At 38.4% G+C, this 20,298-nt stretch overlaps 1 protein-coding gene, 1 non-coding gene and 1 pseudogene across 4 annotated transcripts; 1 reads left to right on the top strand and 2 right to left on the bottom strand.

The window, feature by feature from the left end:
* The first annotated feature begins 437 nt into the window (after window positions 1–437).
* On the top strand, window positions 438–4,962 carry LOC148729198 (UPF0764 protein C16orf89 homolog). 2 transcript variants are annotated; one of them, XM_088725310.1, is made up of 5 exons: window positions 438–812; window positions 2,473–2,901; window positions 3,488–3,863; window positions 4,034–4,095; window positions 4,204–4,962. In XM_088725310.1, exons 1-5 carry the CDS (start codon window positions 566–568, stop codon window positions 4,254–4,256), a joined length of 1,167 nt encoding a protein of 388 aa, XP_088581436.1. In that variant the 5' UTR covers window positions 438–565; the 3' UTR covers window positions 4,257–4,962. The 2 variants fall into 2 exon arrangements, with proteins under 2 accessions (XP_088581436.1, XP_088581435.1); XM_088725309.1 differs by having other exon boundaries at window positions 4,200–4,962.
* A 929-nt stretch (window positions 4,963–5,891) lies between these two features.
* LOC148729197 (uncharacterized) lies at window positions 5,892–11,902 on the bottom strand (annotated as a pseudogene). Its single transcript, XR_015988800.1, has 4 exons — window positions 11,875–11,902; window positions 10,705–10,980; window positions 9,273–9,617; window positions 5,892–8,948 (listed from the first exon to the last, which is right to left on the bottom strand). The product of XR_015988800.1 is annotated as an uncharacterized LOC148729197 (transcript).
* A 676-nt stretch (window positions 11,903–12,578) lies between these two features.
* On the bottom strand, window positions 12,579–20,100 carry LOC111336831 (uncharacterized). Its single transcript, XR_015988681.1, has 3 exons — window positions 19,943–20,100; window positions 13,746–14,932; window positions 12,579–12,686 (listed from the first exon to the last, which is right to left on the bottom strand). It is a non-coding gene; the product is annotated as an uncharacterized LOC111336831 (transcript).
* Window positions 20,101–20,298: the final 198 nt, after the last annotated feature.

The raw sequence follows: 20,298 nt of genomic DNA, 5'->3' as shown, positions 1-20,298 counted from the left end.
AGTTTCACGACCGTATGACTTTTTTGAGTTCCGTTAAGTATCTGAAAAAATAGCTTGTTCAAATTAACAAATACCAGATTTTAACAAGGACGAAACTGAATAAGACATCTTAGTGGGGATGGGTAAGGCTAAGATGATCGTGGGTAACGCAATCTCCATCCCGTCACTCCTAGCCAAAAACAAAGATATATAAAATTCTTCGACGTACGCGTGGCTTTAAAATTATAAACACTGAAAATAGGTTGTTTGATATAACATGCTCTTGACTCAGCTTGAGACCCCATGAAGGCATCATAGGCGGGCAGATTACTCAGCTACGCTTGTTACGATGTAAACAAAACACGTCGCTTATTGTTTTGCCATGCGGATATGCTCCGCTAATAAAATGCTAATCCCTGTCTCGGCAGGCAGTCATCTGTCAGATTAAGTACACGTCATTTGACATCAAAGGGCTAAGCATAAAAAATTCACCATATGCGGAGCATGTTTTGAATTCGTGTTGGGTAATTCAAGATATAAAATTCCTCTATTCCCAAATTTCAACTATCAACTTGAATTTTAAACCATGTATTTGCTTTCACGATATCGGCAACTGATCGTAATTCTACTTTTGATTTCCGAATTTGGACAATCTGCGCATTCCTCCAACACCAGTCTTTATAGAATACGTAGAGAATCATCAAAGACTACTGAGAATCATCAAAGACTACTGAGAAGGACTTTAATCTCGCTGAGCAAGGCTGTGGACTTCTTCGCAAAGGAGTACAAAAAGTTTAATATCGACGGGATTTTTGGTCTTCAGGCACTCGATGGTAAGTAATAATATCTCACAAAATATAGTTTGCTAATCAAACTTTATAGAACTACAAATATTATTAGAGGATCAAATGAATTAGCTTCACTAAAGGATCATCAAATGAAAATGAAACCCTAAGGCTCTGCATCAGTCACTAATTATTGATCGCGGTTACATAAAGTGGGTCATCACCTAAAGACGATAGAGACAAGTTAACAAGCACCAGCTTTTTCAAAACAGCTATCATGAAGCGAATTTGTGCCAACAATGCCGGTGCAACCATAGAGAAATTCAGTTTGGCTATTAAGGCAAAACACAGACAACGTAAACAAACCGAGGTGAAGTTGCACGCGTCAGAAATCACAAAAGATGTTTTTCATTCAGACATTTTTATAGGAAAAAGAGGTTCTCGATGAGGTTAACCGATAGTCGTAAAACGGCCAAAAAATTTAGTCGTTAGGCACAAAAATTGACAAATTTCAACTGATAGTCCTTCAGAAAATTTCAGGTGACATCAATTGAAAGACATTAACCGTTGACCCTAAAGAGGGGCCAAAATTTTAGCCGTTGGCCGTAAGAGTCATCAACCCAGAAGGGAGATAAGAATTTTGGCACCAAAATTAGCCATAATTAGTGCAAGGAGGGTCGTCTTAACATAAATTCAGCACAAATTTATCATTTTTACGCCGTAAAAATTTAAGCTCGGACAGCACAACATGAAGAACACTACATGATTTCGAATATCTCCAAACTGGGTGTGATATGGGATTTTATTACACGACTCGAGCAGTCAGAGGGCCAATAACTAAAATCAACCAATCAAAATGCTCTATTGCCGGTCCAATATTCTCTAAGTATTGGACCGGGCACTGTCCCGAATGGTCCCGAATGATACCACACTTGTGTCCCTTCAAGTTGAACTTCAGTCGTATAATAAATCTCTTATTAACCAAGCTTACTCGGGACCGTACTGGAAGAACATCGGCCCTCGGTTTTTTTTGTAAGGACCTCGCTGCGCTCGGTCCGTACTGTCAAGACCTCGGGCCGATATTCTCCCAGTACGGCCCTCGCGCTTGGTTAATAAGATATATTTATTCACCGAAATAACGCATAAGAAATTCCTCAACAACGCAAATCTAAATGTCTTCCGCTTTGAGATTAAATAAATTACCATGATCCCAAACGGAGTAAGTATAAACGTGTTCATATTCTTATGTATGTTTCTGAGGGTGGGTGGAGGGCGAAGCCCCTATTGACGTAAGCGACATAAGCAGTAGCCCACACTCCCAGTAGATAGTATGAAAGCTTTTATTTCATAGAGAGAAAGACTCGGACAAAACCATAAGAACAAAATGATTGCCATCTTCATAAAATAGCGTGTGCTTGTCTGCAGACTTTTCCTAATGCAGCAAGGGAAATTTGAGGCAACTACACGGAGGCCAAATGTTGTGCTTGCTGGACCATATGCGAATCAAAGACCATGTCAAATTCATTCCACGATGAAATAACAGATGCATATTGTGCTTACACTTCAGCTTCCACCACTGGCGAAAGCTCCAGTCGTCAGTGCTAAATTATCAACATCAAAGAACACTAAATTAATAATTGAAATAGCTATGGTCAAGGCGTTGCTTTTATTTTTTTCTTTTATTAAAAACGAGTGCTTTATTTTTAAGGAATTCTTCAGGACTTACTGAACAAGGTGGAAACCAATCGTATTCAAATACCAAAGAAAACATTCCAAGTATTGACCCGTCTACACCGCAAAGCGAGCTTTGTTTCCAATAAATCACAGCCCTACTTACAAGCTTCGGACCCAGATTACTACAGGCTCGGTTTCGTAGCTAAGCATGCTTGGCAATTCCGGAGAGAGTTCCGGAATCTAAACACCAGCCTTTCCCAAATAAAACCACAAGACGTTGTAAATGTGCAGTTTGACATGCACACTATGGACCGGTGTATCTCGGAATTGATTGGAGACCAGAGGTCTGGTGCGAAACCTTGTAACATCACCAAAGAATGCTGGAATTTCGTTCGAAGTGAGAACACAACAGGTTACATGACAACTCACCAAGCACTCTTCTTCATGGTTGGGGAAATCAAAGGTACCTGATTGCAAAAATCTTTTAAATCGAAGCAAAACTGAACAAAGGTTCAATCCTTTTCAAGCAAAAGACTCCCGTGACATTCAACGACTCGAGACTATCATTTGACTTAAATGATAACCCCCGTACTATTTAGACATTGTTTCGACGTTATTTCGGTGCTGCCAGTAGCAAAGTAACTACTCCTTTTACTTCGAGAGCTTTTATACCCTTAACTGGTCATAAATGATCACTTTATTACGATCAACTGATTTTAAGTTGGTTTCAAGTTAATGACTAATTTATTATTTCCTTAAAGAACACCAGCCTTGCGTAAGTATTATGAAACCTAGTTATTTTATTTTTTTTTTTAATAATTATTTTTTAGCTTTTTTTTATTCAGCGACTTGTTCACAAAAATCAAGTGTCATCAGACAATTTGGTTTAGGAAAAGGCAATTTTGCCTTTCTTGATAAGAAAACAAATTAAATAGCATGGTCTTAGAAGACACTGGACTATAGACAAGTAATGAAAACACTTGAAAAGAAAAAGGCAAATGCTTGTAAAGGCATATGAATTCTTAGAGCTGATCTTTATCTTTGGGCAGGTTGTCTACCCAATATCACCCAAAGACTCTACAGTTCTCACAAAGAAGGAAAAAGAACTATCGAAAATATATTTGAAACACTTTGTGCTAACATCTATAAACAAATGAGATGGAGGGAACTTGTCCTCAGGAGAAAGCACCAGTCAAGGAATGCTGAGGATAAAGACCTGTATATGGAACAATGTTACGTGTGCGGGATCTTGGGATACCATCATCAGTTTCTTTCACTTGACAGACTGTCAGCTGTTTTAGATTGGCAGCTCCCACCTGGTTGCTACGGTAGCAAGGATAGTCCCAAAAGCAGACATCGAGGCACGGAAGATAGTAACGGGAATGTAGAGCATGAGGACTACAGCGATCTTAATGATGGATTCGGGTATTAAAGAACTCAACGTGCTTTACATCTTTAATTACTAACTATTAACACAAGCTATCAGTATTCGGAGCAAATGGGTTAAATAAGCTTAAGAATTGTTTTTACCGTTCATATCTCTTTATCACCTTCTTCTCTGACGCGTTATCGTATACCATACTCTTTACTTGTAGGTTAAAGCCAAGCGACTCTGTTGAACGAGTAATCAGAAATCGCTCAAACAACTATTTGCCAGGTGAGTTTCACATGTCTCGGTTATCGTTTGTGGGTTAGTTAATAGGTCGCTGCCTTTCTCTTACTAACTGCTAACCAAATTTCTTTTGTGTTTATTGTATTAAGGTAGATGTGAGAGACACATTACAGGAGTGGCAACAGGTCTACTGGGCGTCTACCTGAAGTGGCTATTGACAGAACCACCTCTCACCCCGGTACATCATCGTGGAAGGAACCAAATAACTAAAACATGATGGCCACAACTTTTTAAAATTCATATTCATTGTAACCAAAACAAACAAAAGAGAGTTTGCAGTAATAGAATAAAATCAGAATTAAAACGGGGTATTAGCTTCCTGAAGAGCAAAACAGAAGGAAAAAAATGGGAAGTATACTCACGTGCACGTGAGATAAATCAAAGTACTGGCATCGGAGACATATGCTAAAAACCTTGCTTCCCAGCAGCAAATACAAAGAGCCACAATGGTCTATAAGTCTCTGCACGGCTTGGCTCCAGACTATTTACGTTCTAAATTTGAAAGGCGAGAAACTGCGTATAACCTAAGAGACTCTGAGAATAAGCTTAATATTCCATCGTCGCGCACAAACATTATAAGAATAGCTCTAGCTATAGTGGCACCACCCTATGGAACAGCTTTCTCATGATATAAGACAAAGAGTCCCTTGGGTTATTTAAGCGTTTAATTAAAGAAGTACATTGTGGCACGGCATTTGTGGAAAGCACCTTTAGTTTGGTTTAGGTTTTAAGTCTAGTTTTCATAATAGTATCTTATCCATTTAATGCATGTTGATACCGTTATATATTTTAAGTGTTTTATTATTTATAGCTGATGAATTGTCCGTGGATAAATAAAGATTATCTGTCTGAGCCTTATAAATATGTAATTGCTCCTTGCACTATCACCCCTGAATCACACATTAAGATCACAAGAATAAAAGAAAATGATCGCCTACCAAAAAATGTCTTGATTGTTAGACAAATTCTAATTGTCAGCACCTTAGGCAATGTATGGAGAACATATGATTCCAATTTCTTGATCAGTATAGGTGAGTGGAGAGAATCAATTGCCTTGCTCAAGTCCGATGATTTAAACTCAGACCACTCTTCTACAACCCGGCTCCTTTTTCCAATTGCCTACGAACCGTAAAATCTTACTGTCCTATCCGTTGTTCTTTTTGTAGGCTACAAGGTGGTGGCTAACCATAAGTTTTGGGTCTACATATTCAGTTACTTGCTCATTGAGTAGCTTTTCGTAGACCTTTCCCCAGGCAGGTAATACAGTAGCCGATCTAGAAATTCTGACTTCTCGTCTTTTGATATTTTCAAACACAGGAATTTGTTCCCCTATCTTCCTGGGGTTATCCACAGATCTAAAACAAAAAAAATTGTCTAAACCCACTGCATATTGGGCTAAGTCTATCGCACCACAAAGCTTGTGGTGCTATAAACAACTCTGTCTGATCCGATTGCGGACTTCATGACGCATACATTGCCAACAGTTTTCATTCAGTACTGTTGTAAATATTTACCTTTCATTCGAGTTTCTTTAGCTCCGAAAATTTGTACTTCAATTGAGATTTTAACCGCTGTGATACGTGATGAAAGAAGTGGTCTTCATAAAGACAAGTCCGCTGGATAAAGTTGGTTTTGTTTGTCAGTTGACAAGAAAGGAACTTCTAGTTAAAAGGAAACCATTCGCAATTGTTTTAAGGATTTTTCCGAGAGTCGATTGAAATTTTTTTTGTCGTAAAATATGCCACAAAATTGTCAGGAACAATGATTACAAACACATGAACTTGATCGCTTAAACTGAACATCATCGTTCTATTAAATTTATTCGACTTCCAAGTTGCATTTTTGTTACAGCAATATTGTAATCCGGCTGGCGAGAAAATCAACAGACTCAAGGTAGAGGCCACCTCGATTGGAAGCTTTAAGCTCAGTGTCGGTCAACTGTTAACGAAAACATGTTCAATTACCAAAACCATCTGAGGCACTAGATACCACTTGTCACTATACGACTACTAAAAAATTCCCACTGTTACCAGAACAGATATACAACCTGAGTAACGTTTTAAGTCAAAAGTGGAGTAACAATGGAGAATCCCTCCACTACTCGATCTGTTCTTGACTCGAATAACGTTTTCGTCAGCTCACAGAAAATATACAATGGCAGAAGGGCGTCTTAAATCAATGAAACATTCTCTTGTAGCACTTCATTCTTTAAGATCAAAACCATTTCCTTCGACAAGATGATAGCTAAAGATAAAAGCTGACGAGTTCGTGGGTTTCTTACCTAAAAAACGTACATAGAACTCAAACTAATTACACGAGTTACTTCATCAACAAACATTTTGTCTTTCATTGAAGAGTATTCAAGTTCTAATCTGAAGCAATCTTTGCGTGGTACGGTGACAAGCAGCTTACGTATCGTGACACTGAATACAATCATTGGTTCCGTTAATGCCCATGTCTAATTCCTTCACTTGGTGTGAGAACCTGATGTTGTCAATAAAAAAGTTCAACCTGAGGCAGTACTTGTTTCACGATAGATTTCATCTTGACCAATCACCCAGTGGATTGCCACGTAGCGAGAGATGAGTCAGACAAGGATTGAATTCCAAACTATCCACTAAACCACGAAAGTCATGTTCATCCAAATTTGAATAATCATGACTTACACACGTCATGCCGGGAAAGAAGCGAAAACTAAGCGGAGCAAGACAACCTCTGAGGTTGAAATTAGAGAAATCAAGAAGGTTTACAGCCAGAAATGTTTCATCATATCCTCTGAGAAGTGCTTCCATTTCCTCCACTTGTAGGGTGCTCCCAACCATCCCCCAAAACACGAGTTTCTTTAGAGACGTCAGTTTAGGAAGAGACCGACCCAGTGCTGCGGCTGTTGCTTGAGTCAGACTTATGAACCTCAGTGTTAGTAACTCAAGAGTCCTGTGCTTGATGCAAGAAACCAGTTTGACTACTGCTTCAACAGAGCAAATACCGAAGTCAAGGTCAAGTGTGTTGAGGTTGTTAAACCCTGGTAACAAACCAGCGAGCTTTAATACCCAAGACGATGTCAACCGAGAGTCCCTAGCAAGCTTTAACTGACACGTAAGAGGATTAGGTATTTGTTGTAGGCATTCTAAAGCATTCTCATTCGACTGCCATATTTCAATGCTTTCTAAATTCTTACAATTTCTAATTATTGTCTGAAAACAACGCATCTCATTCTTGACACGGCTGCTGATGTCGAGAACGCTAAGAAATTTCAGGAAATGACAGCTCTGGACACAAACTTGGGGGATGAGATGGGGTACAATTCTCTTTGAATAGTCTGGCATGGTCATCACACCAAAGTTGCAGTTTAGTGATGTAAAACCGAAACTGGTCTCTGTGGAAATGAAAGGTGCAACACAATGAACACTTGTCACATTTGACAGCTTCGAATTTCTTCACAAATTCTCCAGCTGAAAAAACCGAATTCTCAGTTATTTAAGGCGGAATATGTAAGAAATAAAAAAACTCAAGTAACTCGGACAGCTTTGTCGCTTTGCCATCAAATTTGCAATCATACCCGCAATCATCCCACACCACGCCACGAACTAAGACTTCATCAAAAATTTTCCGTTCCGGTACAATGTCACTAATTGATCTTCTACCAGGCGAAGCATAGATTATCCCAACGGTGCAATTCAAATAACGTCTCCAAAGTTCAATTTTTGATCGAACTTCTTTAAACGAATCGTGCACAACTCCAAAGAAATATTTCTGCTCGCCAGTGGCAGGACGAAATGTCACGATTGTCTCGCTTTGTTCATCGGGTATTATCCTCGACAAATCCAATTCTGGGTCAGAGATTCTCAGTGATGTCACGTGTTCCAAAACTTTCACTGCTCCCTTATCAGACAAACCACAAACAAACTGAAAAACGTTTAACAAGGACAAAAATTCGCTCCAGGTTCGGGCGCGGTCGATCATTTCACCGAGATTTCCTTCGGGGATACATTGGTAGGTGATATACAACGCTGCTAAGAACTCTTGTATGCTCTTGTGAATGAACGATACCATCACCGCTGGTCGAACATTTTCTGAGTCCTCACTAAGTTGAAGTAAGCCGATAATATGACTTTCTTTACGAAGGATGGCAGTGGACAGTTGATCGTATTGGAAAACATGATCGTCCTTTAGTAGACATTCAAGGGCCACTTTTCCGATTTCAACTAAAATATCTTTAAAATCTTCAACTTATCGGAAGTTGGTACGAGGACATTTCCTTTCATTATGATCCAAAATGTATTGGACAATCGTTTCGTACAATTTTGATTTGGAGTCAGGGAAGTGCTGATCTTTTCCTTTTTTCCACAGATTACAAAAGAAAAGTAACAGTAGTGGAACTCTCGCCAAATCTTCCAAGTCTCGGTGGTAAAGATGATTTCATAACTCCTTTGCCTCCGCCTTGCCACCAAGCATTCTTTTCGTGAAGTCTTTCCTGTCCTTTTTATTAAAACCGGTGATCTAGGCGTGCACATCTTCAAATTCCCGCAACTCGCCAGCTTTCGAAATTCGAGTTGTTATCAACACACAGCATTTTCTCAGCCTATTTCTGACGAATATTTCATAGATTTCAGAGTTGCTTCCGCAATGGTACTCGTCGTAACCATCAAAAACCAGTAGAACGTTCTGTTGATTTCTGGTGATGTAATCTAACAAACCTTCAGTTAGGGTTGCATCTTCGTCAGGGAAAATATGGGATGCAATTAGGACATCTCTAAGGCTTCTACATTTCGACACTTTTTTGAGTTCAAAAACTAGAACTATCTCGAACTTCTTCAGGAAATTTGAATGGGTCATGCCTCCATAATCCACAAACGTTGTTTCTTAACTTTCATCACTTGACTTGTCTTCACTTTCATCACCTGACGTGTCCTCACTTGATGAATATTCACTTTTATCACAGGACGGTTCTTTCCTTTCCTCACGTGATCTACCCTCACTGGACGTTCCTTGAAAATCTTGAAGGAGCGACGGGATGTAATCCTCATCATTTGTGTCTTTACAGCCGTGTCAAGATATTTCTTCGTTCTCCTTTGTACGGTTGTCTTTAAAACTAGCAGCATTTGACTGGTCAATTTCTTCACCTATTTCTCCGTCACCCCTGAATCGTTTGGCTTCAGAACCTGACTTCTCTTTGGTGTTTTCGACTAGTTCAGCCCAGTCCTTGGCCAGTTTCTTTACAAACGTGCTCTTCCCGATTCCAGTCTCCCCTTGCACGAGGATTCGGTTTGATGGCAATCCGTTTTCGTTTTCAGCGAAAACATCAGTGTAGTGATTCAGCTTAGTCCGCGATGACCCAACTGGGCTTTGTTCTTTTTTCACCCAGGACAATCCAGTGTACATCTTGTGAATATTCACGGCAGATTTTCTGGACCACCCAGAGGTGGGAACCGTGGCTGTTCTCTTGTAATACTCTGCAAGTTTGCTCCGAAAGATTTCCACATCAAAGGGATCCTTAACAGGCACTTCTACTGGGAGGAAACAAAAAGTGCACGTATTCAACGTCAAGAAGCGGCGAGTAAGTAATCCTTATAAAACATGGCTAATACCTGTGGGTGATTTACGGAGAAAGCTGACGAGATTCTAAAGCGCCGAGCTCTATTGAATCACTTCCTCGCTTTAAGAGGAAGCCTTTGCATGCAAGTTCACGCAGAATTGTGAACATCAAGAAGCGGCGAGTAAGTTTTAGTCCTTATAAAACATGGCTACTACCTGTGGGTGATTTACGGAGAAAGCTGACCAGATTCTAAAGCGCCGAGCTCTATTGAATCACTTCCTCGCTTTAAGAGGAAGCCTTTGCATGCAAGTTCACGCAGAATTATGAACATCTCTTAACTGTTTGTCCATGTTAAGACTGTCTATTTTTAGCCTCTGAGCTAATCTGTTTTGCCTTTAGCGCCCGTCGCGCCGCGCCTATTTCAGTCCATGCTATCATGACCAAAGTTCAGTCATTGTAAAGTTTGCAAACGAGCAAGACCCGTTCTGTTTTAGTCGTTACCGTTTTAGCTTTCATACCAAGTACTTACATTGTGCGGGTCTGATAATTTACGAGTACCATTGAACCTTTCCTCGTTGACACGAAATAAACCTTGGTCATTTCATCGTCTTCAAGTCTCGGGTCTTTGGCTCAGTAAATTACGTCCCCACGTGTTCACGACGCGATCGACTTTCTACGATTTCGCCATCACTTACAGTCCATGCTAAAAGGATACAAGTTGCGCGTTAAAATTTATGTTAATTTGTCTGTTTAATTAAGCTCTTTTGAACCTCTTTCGGTTATAGCAGATTGTTAGTACTGAATTTGATTGTAGGTGCATTTCGTTTATCGCAACACATTGAAAATCTGCAAGAAAACAGCCTGATTCGGTTCACAGATGGGATTTAATTTCAGTAGCTTCCCCCACCTTAATATGACGCCTGCTTCGTACGTGGTAACTTTAAAGCAAACATGGAGAAAAAAACAAAACGTTGCACAGCGTCCGCTAAACTATTATAGAATATAGTCAACATCAACATACAATGACTTTATGTAATCAAAATTGTTGAGAATATTACCGTGATTGTAACAAATTTTTTCTGCTAAGTCTGTGCGATGTACGAGTTCATGCTGTAATGCAGCCTTCAAGATTTGGTAGGTTGCAGCAGAACCTTTTTCTTGTTTCCAGTCCATCAACATGTGGTATCCTCTCTCACACAGCTGCTCATTTCTTTGTTTTATATCCTTTAGTTTGGGCTCCATGACCCCCAGGCGACGCCCAAGTTTTATCCAAAGGTCACCAATTTCGTTCCCCAATTTCTCTAATTCCTCGTCTGTTGGTGTGCCTTGTTTTACTACAGAAATAATTTTTTTTTCGACACAATTTTTGTAAAACAAATGAACACATCACAGCATAGGAAACAAACAAGAATTCCAACTTAGTTCAATTGCACAAACCAGTTCCCAGGACCAAAGCAAGTAAAGATGGCAAAGAATTTAGAAGAAATTCAAAGTTTGTTTCCTTAAGTCGTATTGTTCAATTTTAAGTAAGCGACCCTGTTAACAATTAACAACCATAGATTATAATAGCCAAAGCCAGTGACACATTTTGTATGCTCCAATGAAGAATCACTGTTGCTACCACCAAAGCTTTAATGTTTGGAGAATGAATTAAATCATGAATCCTATGTCCTGTACAGCTACCAATTATTACAGCACTAAAAATAAATTCATACTATATTAAATAAACACACACACACACCCACCACCCATAATCCTCTATGTGACTGTTCCATTAAAAAGAACTATGCTCAACATCAGCTTTAGGTGTAAGTAACAATTCAGGGTTAACTTTCATCTACATCAACTGGCATTGGGCGGATCCAGGATTTAGCCAACGGGGGGGGTTGGGAGGGGGTTCGGGAAATTGTCTGAGGGTAGCTGCTCTCCTGGGATATTATTTTGAAAATTACGTCTCCGGAAACATGATTTCCAGCATTTTGAGGAAAAAGTTAAGGGGTTTGATGGAGCCACCTCAGATTAACCTCACATAACCAAACTGCAATGTTACTAAGTTCCTTTAAAAGCATTGCACTATTTTCCCTAAATTAATTCAAATAGTTTACGATAATGAACAGAAATCTCTTCCACAATATTCAGTCTCATGGATCTCCTCTTTCACAACACCATAATTATAAATATACATAGTATTAGGTTTCACAAAATAGTCATTGAAATCTTGAAATAACCTGCCATATCCATAGATTTAACTCAGGGTTGTTTGCGATATTGATTGCCACAGCCAGGTGACTCTCTCCCCCTTTCTTTTTCCTGGGACAAAGAGAATTTAATTTGCTAATCAAACCTAATGACACAGTAAGTTATAAGATATTTTACATAGAGAAGGGAAAAATAGGATCTAAGTATGCTAAAGAGTAGACTTCTATGCATTCTCCCACCTGCCAAATCACCTTGCCAGTATTTGCAAATGTAATGAAAGTAGATCTCATGTAATGAGCGGGGAAAAAAAAGGATTAAAAGAGTGAGAAAAAGTCAAAATATCATTTATTTTCAGAAAACAACAAGCAGTGCAAATAAACACAAACATTCAAACTAAAGATGATGACAAATCTAAGACAATGATCCAATCAAAAAGCTGTTTATAAGTCATTAAATATTCAGAGGGAGAGAAGGATTATCATAATACTGAATGCATTGATATATGCAGTGAGTCAATCAAATTTCAGAATTTTAAAAGTAGAGAGCACAAAGTTTTAACTGTCAAAAAATTTGTTTAAAGCAAGGTATGAAATGAAATACTTAATTCACAAGATAGTATGATTGTTTGTTTACCCTAGGTGCCAGAGAATTTTTTGTTTGTTTGTTGTGTCTCAAAATACAATCATGTTGTCTGGTAGAAGTTACCAGTCTCATGCATTTAATCTCTGCATTCTCATCTTGAGGTGTACCTAATACCTGATGCCATTGAGACACTGCTTGAGTCAATTTGGACTGCAATTGCTGGGGAAGGCCTGGGCAAAGGAACATTTGAATAACAAGCCTACAACAAAAGAAACATAATGATGCCATGTCAAACTGAAATGCACTTTTTAGTATATTACCAGAAATAACCATTTTTTTGTTTTAGTTTCTATATGATATTTACTGATCAGAAATAATAAATGGACTGTAGTGTCCATGAAAATAGTTGATACTGACCTCACAGTTGGGTAAATACATGTACCCATCATTATTGAAACCACTTCACTGACTAATATCAAAATATCAAATTTGTCAGACCAAGATACATGTAGTAATCAGTCTTGAATGTAGATTTTAAAGCGGGTAATTAGTTGTTTTATTAAATTGATATTATGGAAATACTAAGTACTTCTCTGAACATCACATGTCAATCTGCCTGTGGATAAATGTAATTTAACCTCTCATGTTAATAATATTAGTTATTTATCAAGAGTGAGAAAACTAAAAATGATCAACATTATTATACATTGTAGTCACCATCTGTCTTCTCATTGGCTGAATGCCTATGGTTAATTCTAGGAAACAGCACAACCTACAGATTAGTGAATAATCTGTAGGTTGCGCATGCAATGCATGATTTCTGGTGGAGCAATGACAAGTTAAGCGAAGTAAGAATGGCTTCTCGGTTTGCTTCATCGACCCAGCGAGAAATTGAGAAATTACTTGAAGATAAAGATTCAGAAAATACTAATTTAAAATAATGTATAATAAAACAATTATTGGATTTAGTTTTTGTGATATCTGGAATAATCAAGGTCTCAGTTAGTGTTATCACCCTCAGCCTTCCGCTTCGGCTGATAACACTTACCTCGACCTTGATTATTCTGAATACTGACAAAAACCTCATCCGATAATTGTTTACAATTAGAAGGTAAAATTCATATCAGCATGCTCAGCTATGCAAAATCCTCCACAGGAACCTATTCACTCAGTAAAAAGTTAAAACTGGCTTACTTCAACAATTTTTCTTTGGTGAAAAAAATCTGGAGTAGTCCCTTTCTAAATTAAAATACTCCATTGAATACATTAAAAGGATACTCAATGAATTGAACAAATCATCAGTTGGCCAAAATCGTACCTGATTTTCAGATATGTAAGCTGCAGAACCAAGGCATGTAAGGTTTGTTGATTGTGCTAGACTTCTTTTTGCTCTTGACAAAGGTGGAACTGCTGGAGTGTTACTGGGTCTGACTAATGTAGTTGAGTTGTTGACAGTTGACTCCCCTACTGTCTGACTAGCCCTTCTATAGTTCATTGGTAGCTGAGGTGGTACAGTCATACCAGATGGTGACGGTAAGCCTCTGAAGTCAGTTCTAGTGAGAACATCCATGGCAGGGGACTGTGAATAACTGACATCCTTGAAAAAGAAGCTGGAGAACTGGATGACACAAAACAAGTTGGTAGATTGAAGATGTCTTGTGAACAAGGGACAGAAGGATTGACTACAGTTGCTCTGCAGTTAACAGCAAACTCTCCCACTGCATGACTCCTCCTTGTATTGTCCAGAGGTAGCTGTGGTGGTAAGTTCACATTAGGCGTCAATTTAAGTGAGTTCCACTGAGGTTATCTCTGGTGAAAACATCCCTGCAAGATGACTGAGAGTAATCAAATGATAAATTAGCTAAAGAATTGGATGACAACAAAGATGTTGATGGGGTGTCTTGTGACTGAGGAACACAAGGACTGAATACTGTACTAGTGGTAATGTTGCTCACAGCAGACTCTATGTGGCTGCTGTAGTTTATAGGTAGCTGTGGTGGTATGTTCACACCAGGTGTCAAGTTTGAGACTCTGACGTGTGATCTTGGGACGAAGCTCATTCTAGGTGACAGGGACCAATCATCAACTCTTGAAAAAGAAGAAAAACTGCTGTTTGGCCAAAAAGAAGCCGATGCAGTTGAGTTGTCCTGTACAAAGGGAATGCCAGATCCATTAAATGAGGCAGTCATGTTGTAGTCAGTTGACTCTCCTACTCTCTGAATATCTCTTCTACTATCCATAGGTAGCTGAGGTGGTATGTGTAGATTCACACCGGACGTCTGCTGGGTCAGAACTGGTGGAAAAGTCCACAACAGGTCAGTGTAAGTAGTCAGCTTCTCTTGGATATGATAAAGGACAAGAAGAATTAGATGGCACAAAACCAGTTGATGGTACAGTATTTACAGCTGTGATAAAGGTTGACTCCTCCATTGTCTGGCCTTGTCTGTTGCCCTCCATGAGTGGAAAAAGTGGTTTTATCACATCATCAGGTGGTTAAAGTTGAAACTATTAAAATCAATTAGAAGTATAAATGAATAAAATGAGGACATTACTACTTTTACATTAATATAGGAGATACAGGTTGACTCTTATGGGCCCATTGTTCAATTACTGTCAAATATTCTGTTAACAATAAAATTAATGCAGCTAAAAGATTTGATAGGCAAAGCTTCTCTTGCTATATCATGGGACGCATCTATCTAAATACATTCCCCCCTCACACCCACCATATGTATTATTTGATTAATAGAAGAAAAATTGAAAAGATAGAGAATTCAACAAAATAGGAAATGAGTTCTTCGTTGGAGTGTCTCAAGGACACAGACCTCGAACACGCAGACCTCGAAAACACAGACCTTGAAAACACAGACCTCGAAAACGCAGACATCGAAAATTTGTTTGCGACATTTGGTGCACTTAAAAAAGGATCCTTTTTTGAGACGATTTTTAAAAAAACTGCACAGACGTTTGCAAAACAAAGTAAATCATCTCGGTTCAAAGTTTTTGTCCACTTGCTACTTGAACTTCAGGTGGATTTTAAAGCTGTACACTCAGATGTTATCTGGACACTTATGACATTCTTCTCCCTTTTTGTTATTCCGTACTGTGATTAACAAACATGTCTTAAAAACGATTTGATTTTACTGAAAGCCTTAGTCATACAAGGCACTGTGTGACAAATTTTCATGCACTAGGGTCATGTAAGACTGGCTTCTCAAAACCATGTGCTATCAAACAAAATCACAACATGCACACTGGTGTTGAGCACTTCTTCTTTTGAGCCCAACACAGCTTTCAAGATATCTTCTCCTTATTCTCAGACTGCAGACCTCGAAAATTTTTTTTTTTTATTTTGAAGAGAACCATGGTTGAGAAGCGATTTTTTTTAGCGAGGGAGACTCAAATCTGATCGAGATCATAGCGAAGGAGGTGAAGATATTACAAAATCTGCAGCATCCTAAGGTTGCTGAATTTGTTGCTGTTTGTCCTAAACCAGTTGCTATAATGATGGGATATGAGTGTTTTGATTTCCTTCCATTCGGTCTTGATGTTCAGGTTTAGATCTCCTCAAATTATTACATTGCCTCGATAGGATCAAAGCAGGCATGCAAGCCTTTCAACATTTTTTACAGCTTTTTCCCAACTGGCAGCAGTTGATATCGCCAAGGGACTTGAATTTTTGCTTTCAAGGAATGTGGTACATGGCAACTTGAAACCAGGGAATGTCTATTTCAGGAGCCATATATGCATGATTTTGTCCCATGCTCAACGTTGGACGTTTGTACGTGAACCACAGTTCCCTTCGAAATGCCAAAAACAAATTTTCTGTGGTCTTTGTTTTCAAAGTCTGCAGTCTGCATTTTCGGGGTCTGTGTTTTGAGACACCCCTCATTGTTGAAATTGAATGATTTCAAGGTCAGAATCTTGAATATTTTAAGAATAATTATGTCAGTTGATTAATATACTGGGTAATAGGTTAATTTATGCTGTGGTAAATTGTTTACTCAAATGTTTGTACTTCATTCACAACATGATACCTCACTGAACTCAAATGCACAACAGTTCACCACAAAAAGTAAAAATTAAAAATAATCCTTTTGACTTTGTTTAACAATTTACAGTTCCCAAAAAAATCCAAAGTTCAAAGTCATCCATCTTCTGATGATAAAATTTTAAAATTAAAGGGAAATTAACAAGCATATCACAACAACAACATGGGTGACAAATAGGAATATCCTATCTATATTCTCTTTACTACAACAGTAACTTCTCATTATCTCAACATGTCTGGATTAGAATTTTATCTTAGTTTTGAAGTATACTGGCTGTGTGATTGACTGAGAAATTTTATTTTCTACTAGAATCACCACTCTTGAAACAAAGTAACATCTTTATTAGCAGCTGCCAAACTTCTACAGATCTATATTCAAATTGTAGACACAAAATATTAAATTTTGTCTCATTAACTTAGGACAGTTTCATTGCTGACATGACTTATGATCCTCCAGGAGTGTCTCATTCATATAATCTTCCAACCTGCACTTATCATATGAGGTGAGTTTTCAGAATGTGGATGATGAACTGGATTTCTTTTTTCCTTGTAAGTATATCAATATGTCTGTTCTATTTCATTAGCCCACTTAGTACTGCTGATACTTTGTCATGATTAATACCAGCACATATGGACTAGAATCAAAAGTCCTGATGTTTCCTAACATCATTGTCTGCTAATAAATGGCATTGGGTTGCTTTTAATTTTGGTTTATACTCAAATTACTCGTAGAATGTAATTGGTCCTGAGGTTTTTGAAAGCAAAAAAATGAAAGATGGATAGAGAAAAATGCAAACATGAGCAAATCAGGAATATTTAACCTATTGACGTCCAGTGCGCCCATATGCGCCCATGGGGACCCACACCCTTTCTATGCCTTGTGATGTCATCACTTTTAACCCTGGAGGATGAATTTGAGCATGTACTTGAACAGGTTGAAAATATCTTACAGACGATACCAGAATGAGTGCAATTGAGTGAAGGAGATTGGAGAAATAGCCAAAAAACCATGTCACTTTGACCTGAAAATCTGCACGAAAATCGTGTTTCATTACCCACCTACCTTTCTGAGCATGTGCTTTGAAAATAATGAGTAGTTTCTGAAAAATCTCTACACCAAAATGAAGCCTACTCAATTTCCAGCAAGTGAGGAGAAACTTCAGGTGAGGAGAGGGGAAAAAAAGGGCAGGAGAAAGAGAGAAAAGTAAAAGTCGTAAGTGGGGCATGACTTTTCAACCCAAAGACTATGTCGAAATTTTGCTTTCTGCGCGTGCCCGAGATTTTCAGGCCGCCATTTTGCATTTGGATCGAAAGGCCGTCGAGTGCACGAGCTGTCAAGGGGTTTTTGGTAAGTTTGAGCTTTTAAAACCACAACAGTGACCTGAAATCTGCTTGACTAGCTTCAAAACACAGTTTTCCACAAAAGCTGTGGCCATTAATGGGTTAAAGGAAAATATTGTGTTGCTTCATAAATGATACTTAAGTGATACATTATAGTGAAAGAAACAGTAAATTTCCCATACAAATTCAAAATTTTAATTTCAAAACAAATCATTCAACTCTCCAAACAATGCATGGCTACAAAGAAATTGACACTTGAAACTTAATAGTTCAGACATGTAATTCATTTTGTAAAAGATTTTCATTGTTCTCCTTCGCCAGTAGCCTTTGAAATGAAAAAAAATTACCACAGAAAATTTAGAAAGGGATGGTCAGACTAATGCAAAGAGTGTTAAGTGTTCATATGCATGTATCTGGTTCTGTAAAAAAGAACAGCTGAGAGCAGATTTCTGCCCAGAGGAGCTAAGTTAAACAGTAATCATGTATACTAAGTATAAATGTGGAGGTAACTGTAAGCCATATGGAAAACACTTTTGAATGAAAGACATTGCATACAAAGAAATCCAAAGAAATAAATGTGAAGAACAACGTGCAACAATAAACTACATGTGCCTGTTTCAAGATGTTAGGTCAAACTCAAGCAATGAGAGATCTTTCTTCAACACTTGCGTTCGAACAGAAATTATAAATCTCACAAACTGAAAGATGATTGAAGGGCAACCATACAAGACGTGAGAAACTGAGTTCCATCTTGTCAGTGCTGGCTTAGAGTGACGGGGAATGGCAACACAGGAACTTACCGGATTCAACAGGAAAATAGGGGGTCTTCAAGGCAAAAGTTTATCGTCACTCAGTGTTCACTTATAACTTTGCTAATTAAGATTTAAGTTCTCAAACATTTTACTTTACACTTGATACTATGGTATTTTGTCAAGTAACCTTGAAATTGTTTATTTGTTTTCATAGTAATTCATAGTAATTTGTAAATAACTTTCTGAATTAAGTCTTGTTGCTTTAGTTGAATTGATGCTGATGACTTGTTGTTCATCGAAGTTACAGAGTTATATACAATATTCAGATTCAAAAGGAGACATAAAAAAAAAAGAAACCATGAATTCAAACATGTCAAGAACAATCTAAAAACTGTTTCCACATAAGCGAAAGAGAAAACGGTTATATGAAATCGAAATCGATACTACATTTTCCCCAATAGTGCGGAAGTGTGCTTGTATCAAACATCTGATCAAATTTACGTATAAAAGCGCTATTTATGCAATAGCGAAAATCAGACCTGAAAAAAATCAGGCCTGTACGGGATTCGAACCACTGACCTCTGCGATACTAGTGCAGCGCTCTACCAATTGAGCTAACAAGCCAACTGGGAGCAGGCCGTTAAGTTGATTCGTAATAAACCCGTGATGATAGATCCCGTACAGGCCTGATTTTTTTTCAGGTCTGATTTTCGCTATTGCATAAATAGCGCTCTCTACTGCGAGGATCGTGCATCATACGTATCTAATACCGCAGTTCAAAATATATGAACTTCATATATACATTTTATCTGATTTATCATCACGGTTTTATTACGAATCAACTTAACGGCCTGCTCCCAGTTGGCTTGTTAGCTCAATTGGTTGAACGCTGCACTAGTATCGCAGAGGACAGTGGTTCGAATCCCGTACTGGCCTGATTTTTTTCAGGTCTGATTTTCGCTATCGCATAAATAGCGCTCTCTACTGCGAGGATCGTGCATCATACTTATCTAATACCGCAGTTCAAAATATATGAACTTCATATATACATTGTATCTGATTTATCTTCACGGGTTTATTACGAATCAACTTAACGGCCTGCTCCCAGTTGTCTTGTTAGCTCAATTGGTAGAGCGCTGCACTAGTATCGCAGAGGTCAGTGGTTCGAATCCCGTACAGGCCTGATTTTTTTTCAGGTCTGATTTTCGCTATTGCATAAATAGCGCTCTCTGCTGCGAGGATCGTGCATCATACGTATCTAATACCGCAGTTCAAAATATATATGAACTCGATATATACATTGTATCTTTACGTATAAAAATACAGAAAGATAAAACTATCTGAGTGAAACCCATATTTATGTCCACATACCTGACATCTTTGAATCTTTTAAAAACAATCACCAGCCATGAAAAGATTACACGTCGAACTACTTGCGGAGGACCCTGATAGTTTCCATCCCTCATACGATCAAGTCCGCATTACATACTCTAACCTACTCATTAATTTTGGCGCGTTTACACGTCACGTGGTGCAAAATCACAGGACAGTTATCATCATGCAATAACCCCCGTCCGCGTCGATACTTGTTCTCTGATTTTTTCCGTGAAAAAGGAACATAGTTAACACAAGAGTTTAAACTTTTCAGTTCTCCTATTTACATGGGAGGAAACCAAACTTTTTTTTTTTTACTTGCTTGCGTCAATCACGCGCATTTGCCATCAGAT

This window comes from Stylophora pistillata, chromosome 6, assembly GCF_964205215.1.
Source record: "Stylophora pistillata chromosome 6, jaStyPist1.2, whole genome shotgun sequence".
NCBI lineage: Eukaryota > Metazoa > Cnidaria > Anthozoa > Scleractinia > Pocilloporidae > Stylophora > Stylophora pistillata.
The sequence above is the reverse complement of the archived record's forward strand: the minus strand, read 5'-3'. Positions and strand labels throughout refer to the sequence as shown.

What these genes read in the sequence shown, in the direction of transcription:
- LOC148729198 (XM_088725309.1), top strand. Translation starts at nt 566, where the DNA reads ATGTATTTGCTTTCACGATATCGGCAACTGATCGTAATTCTACTTTTG. An exon ending in CATGGTTGGGGAAATCAAAG is followed by an intron (nt 2,902 to 3,487) that starts GTACCTGATTGC and finishes ATCTTTGGGCAG; the next exon opens with GTTGTCTACCCAATATCACC. An exon ending in CTCAAACAACTATTTGCCAG is followed by an intron (nt 4,096 to 4,199) that starts GTGAGTTTCACA and finishes TATTGTATTAAG; the next exon opens with GTAGATGTGAGAGACACATT.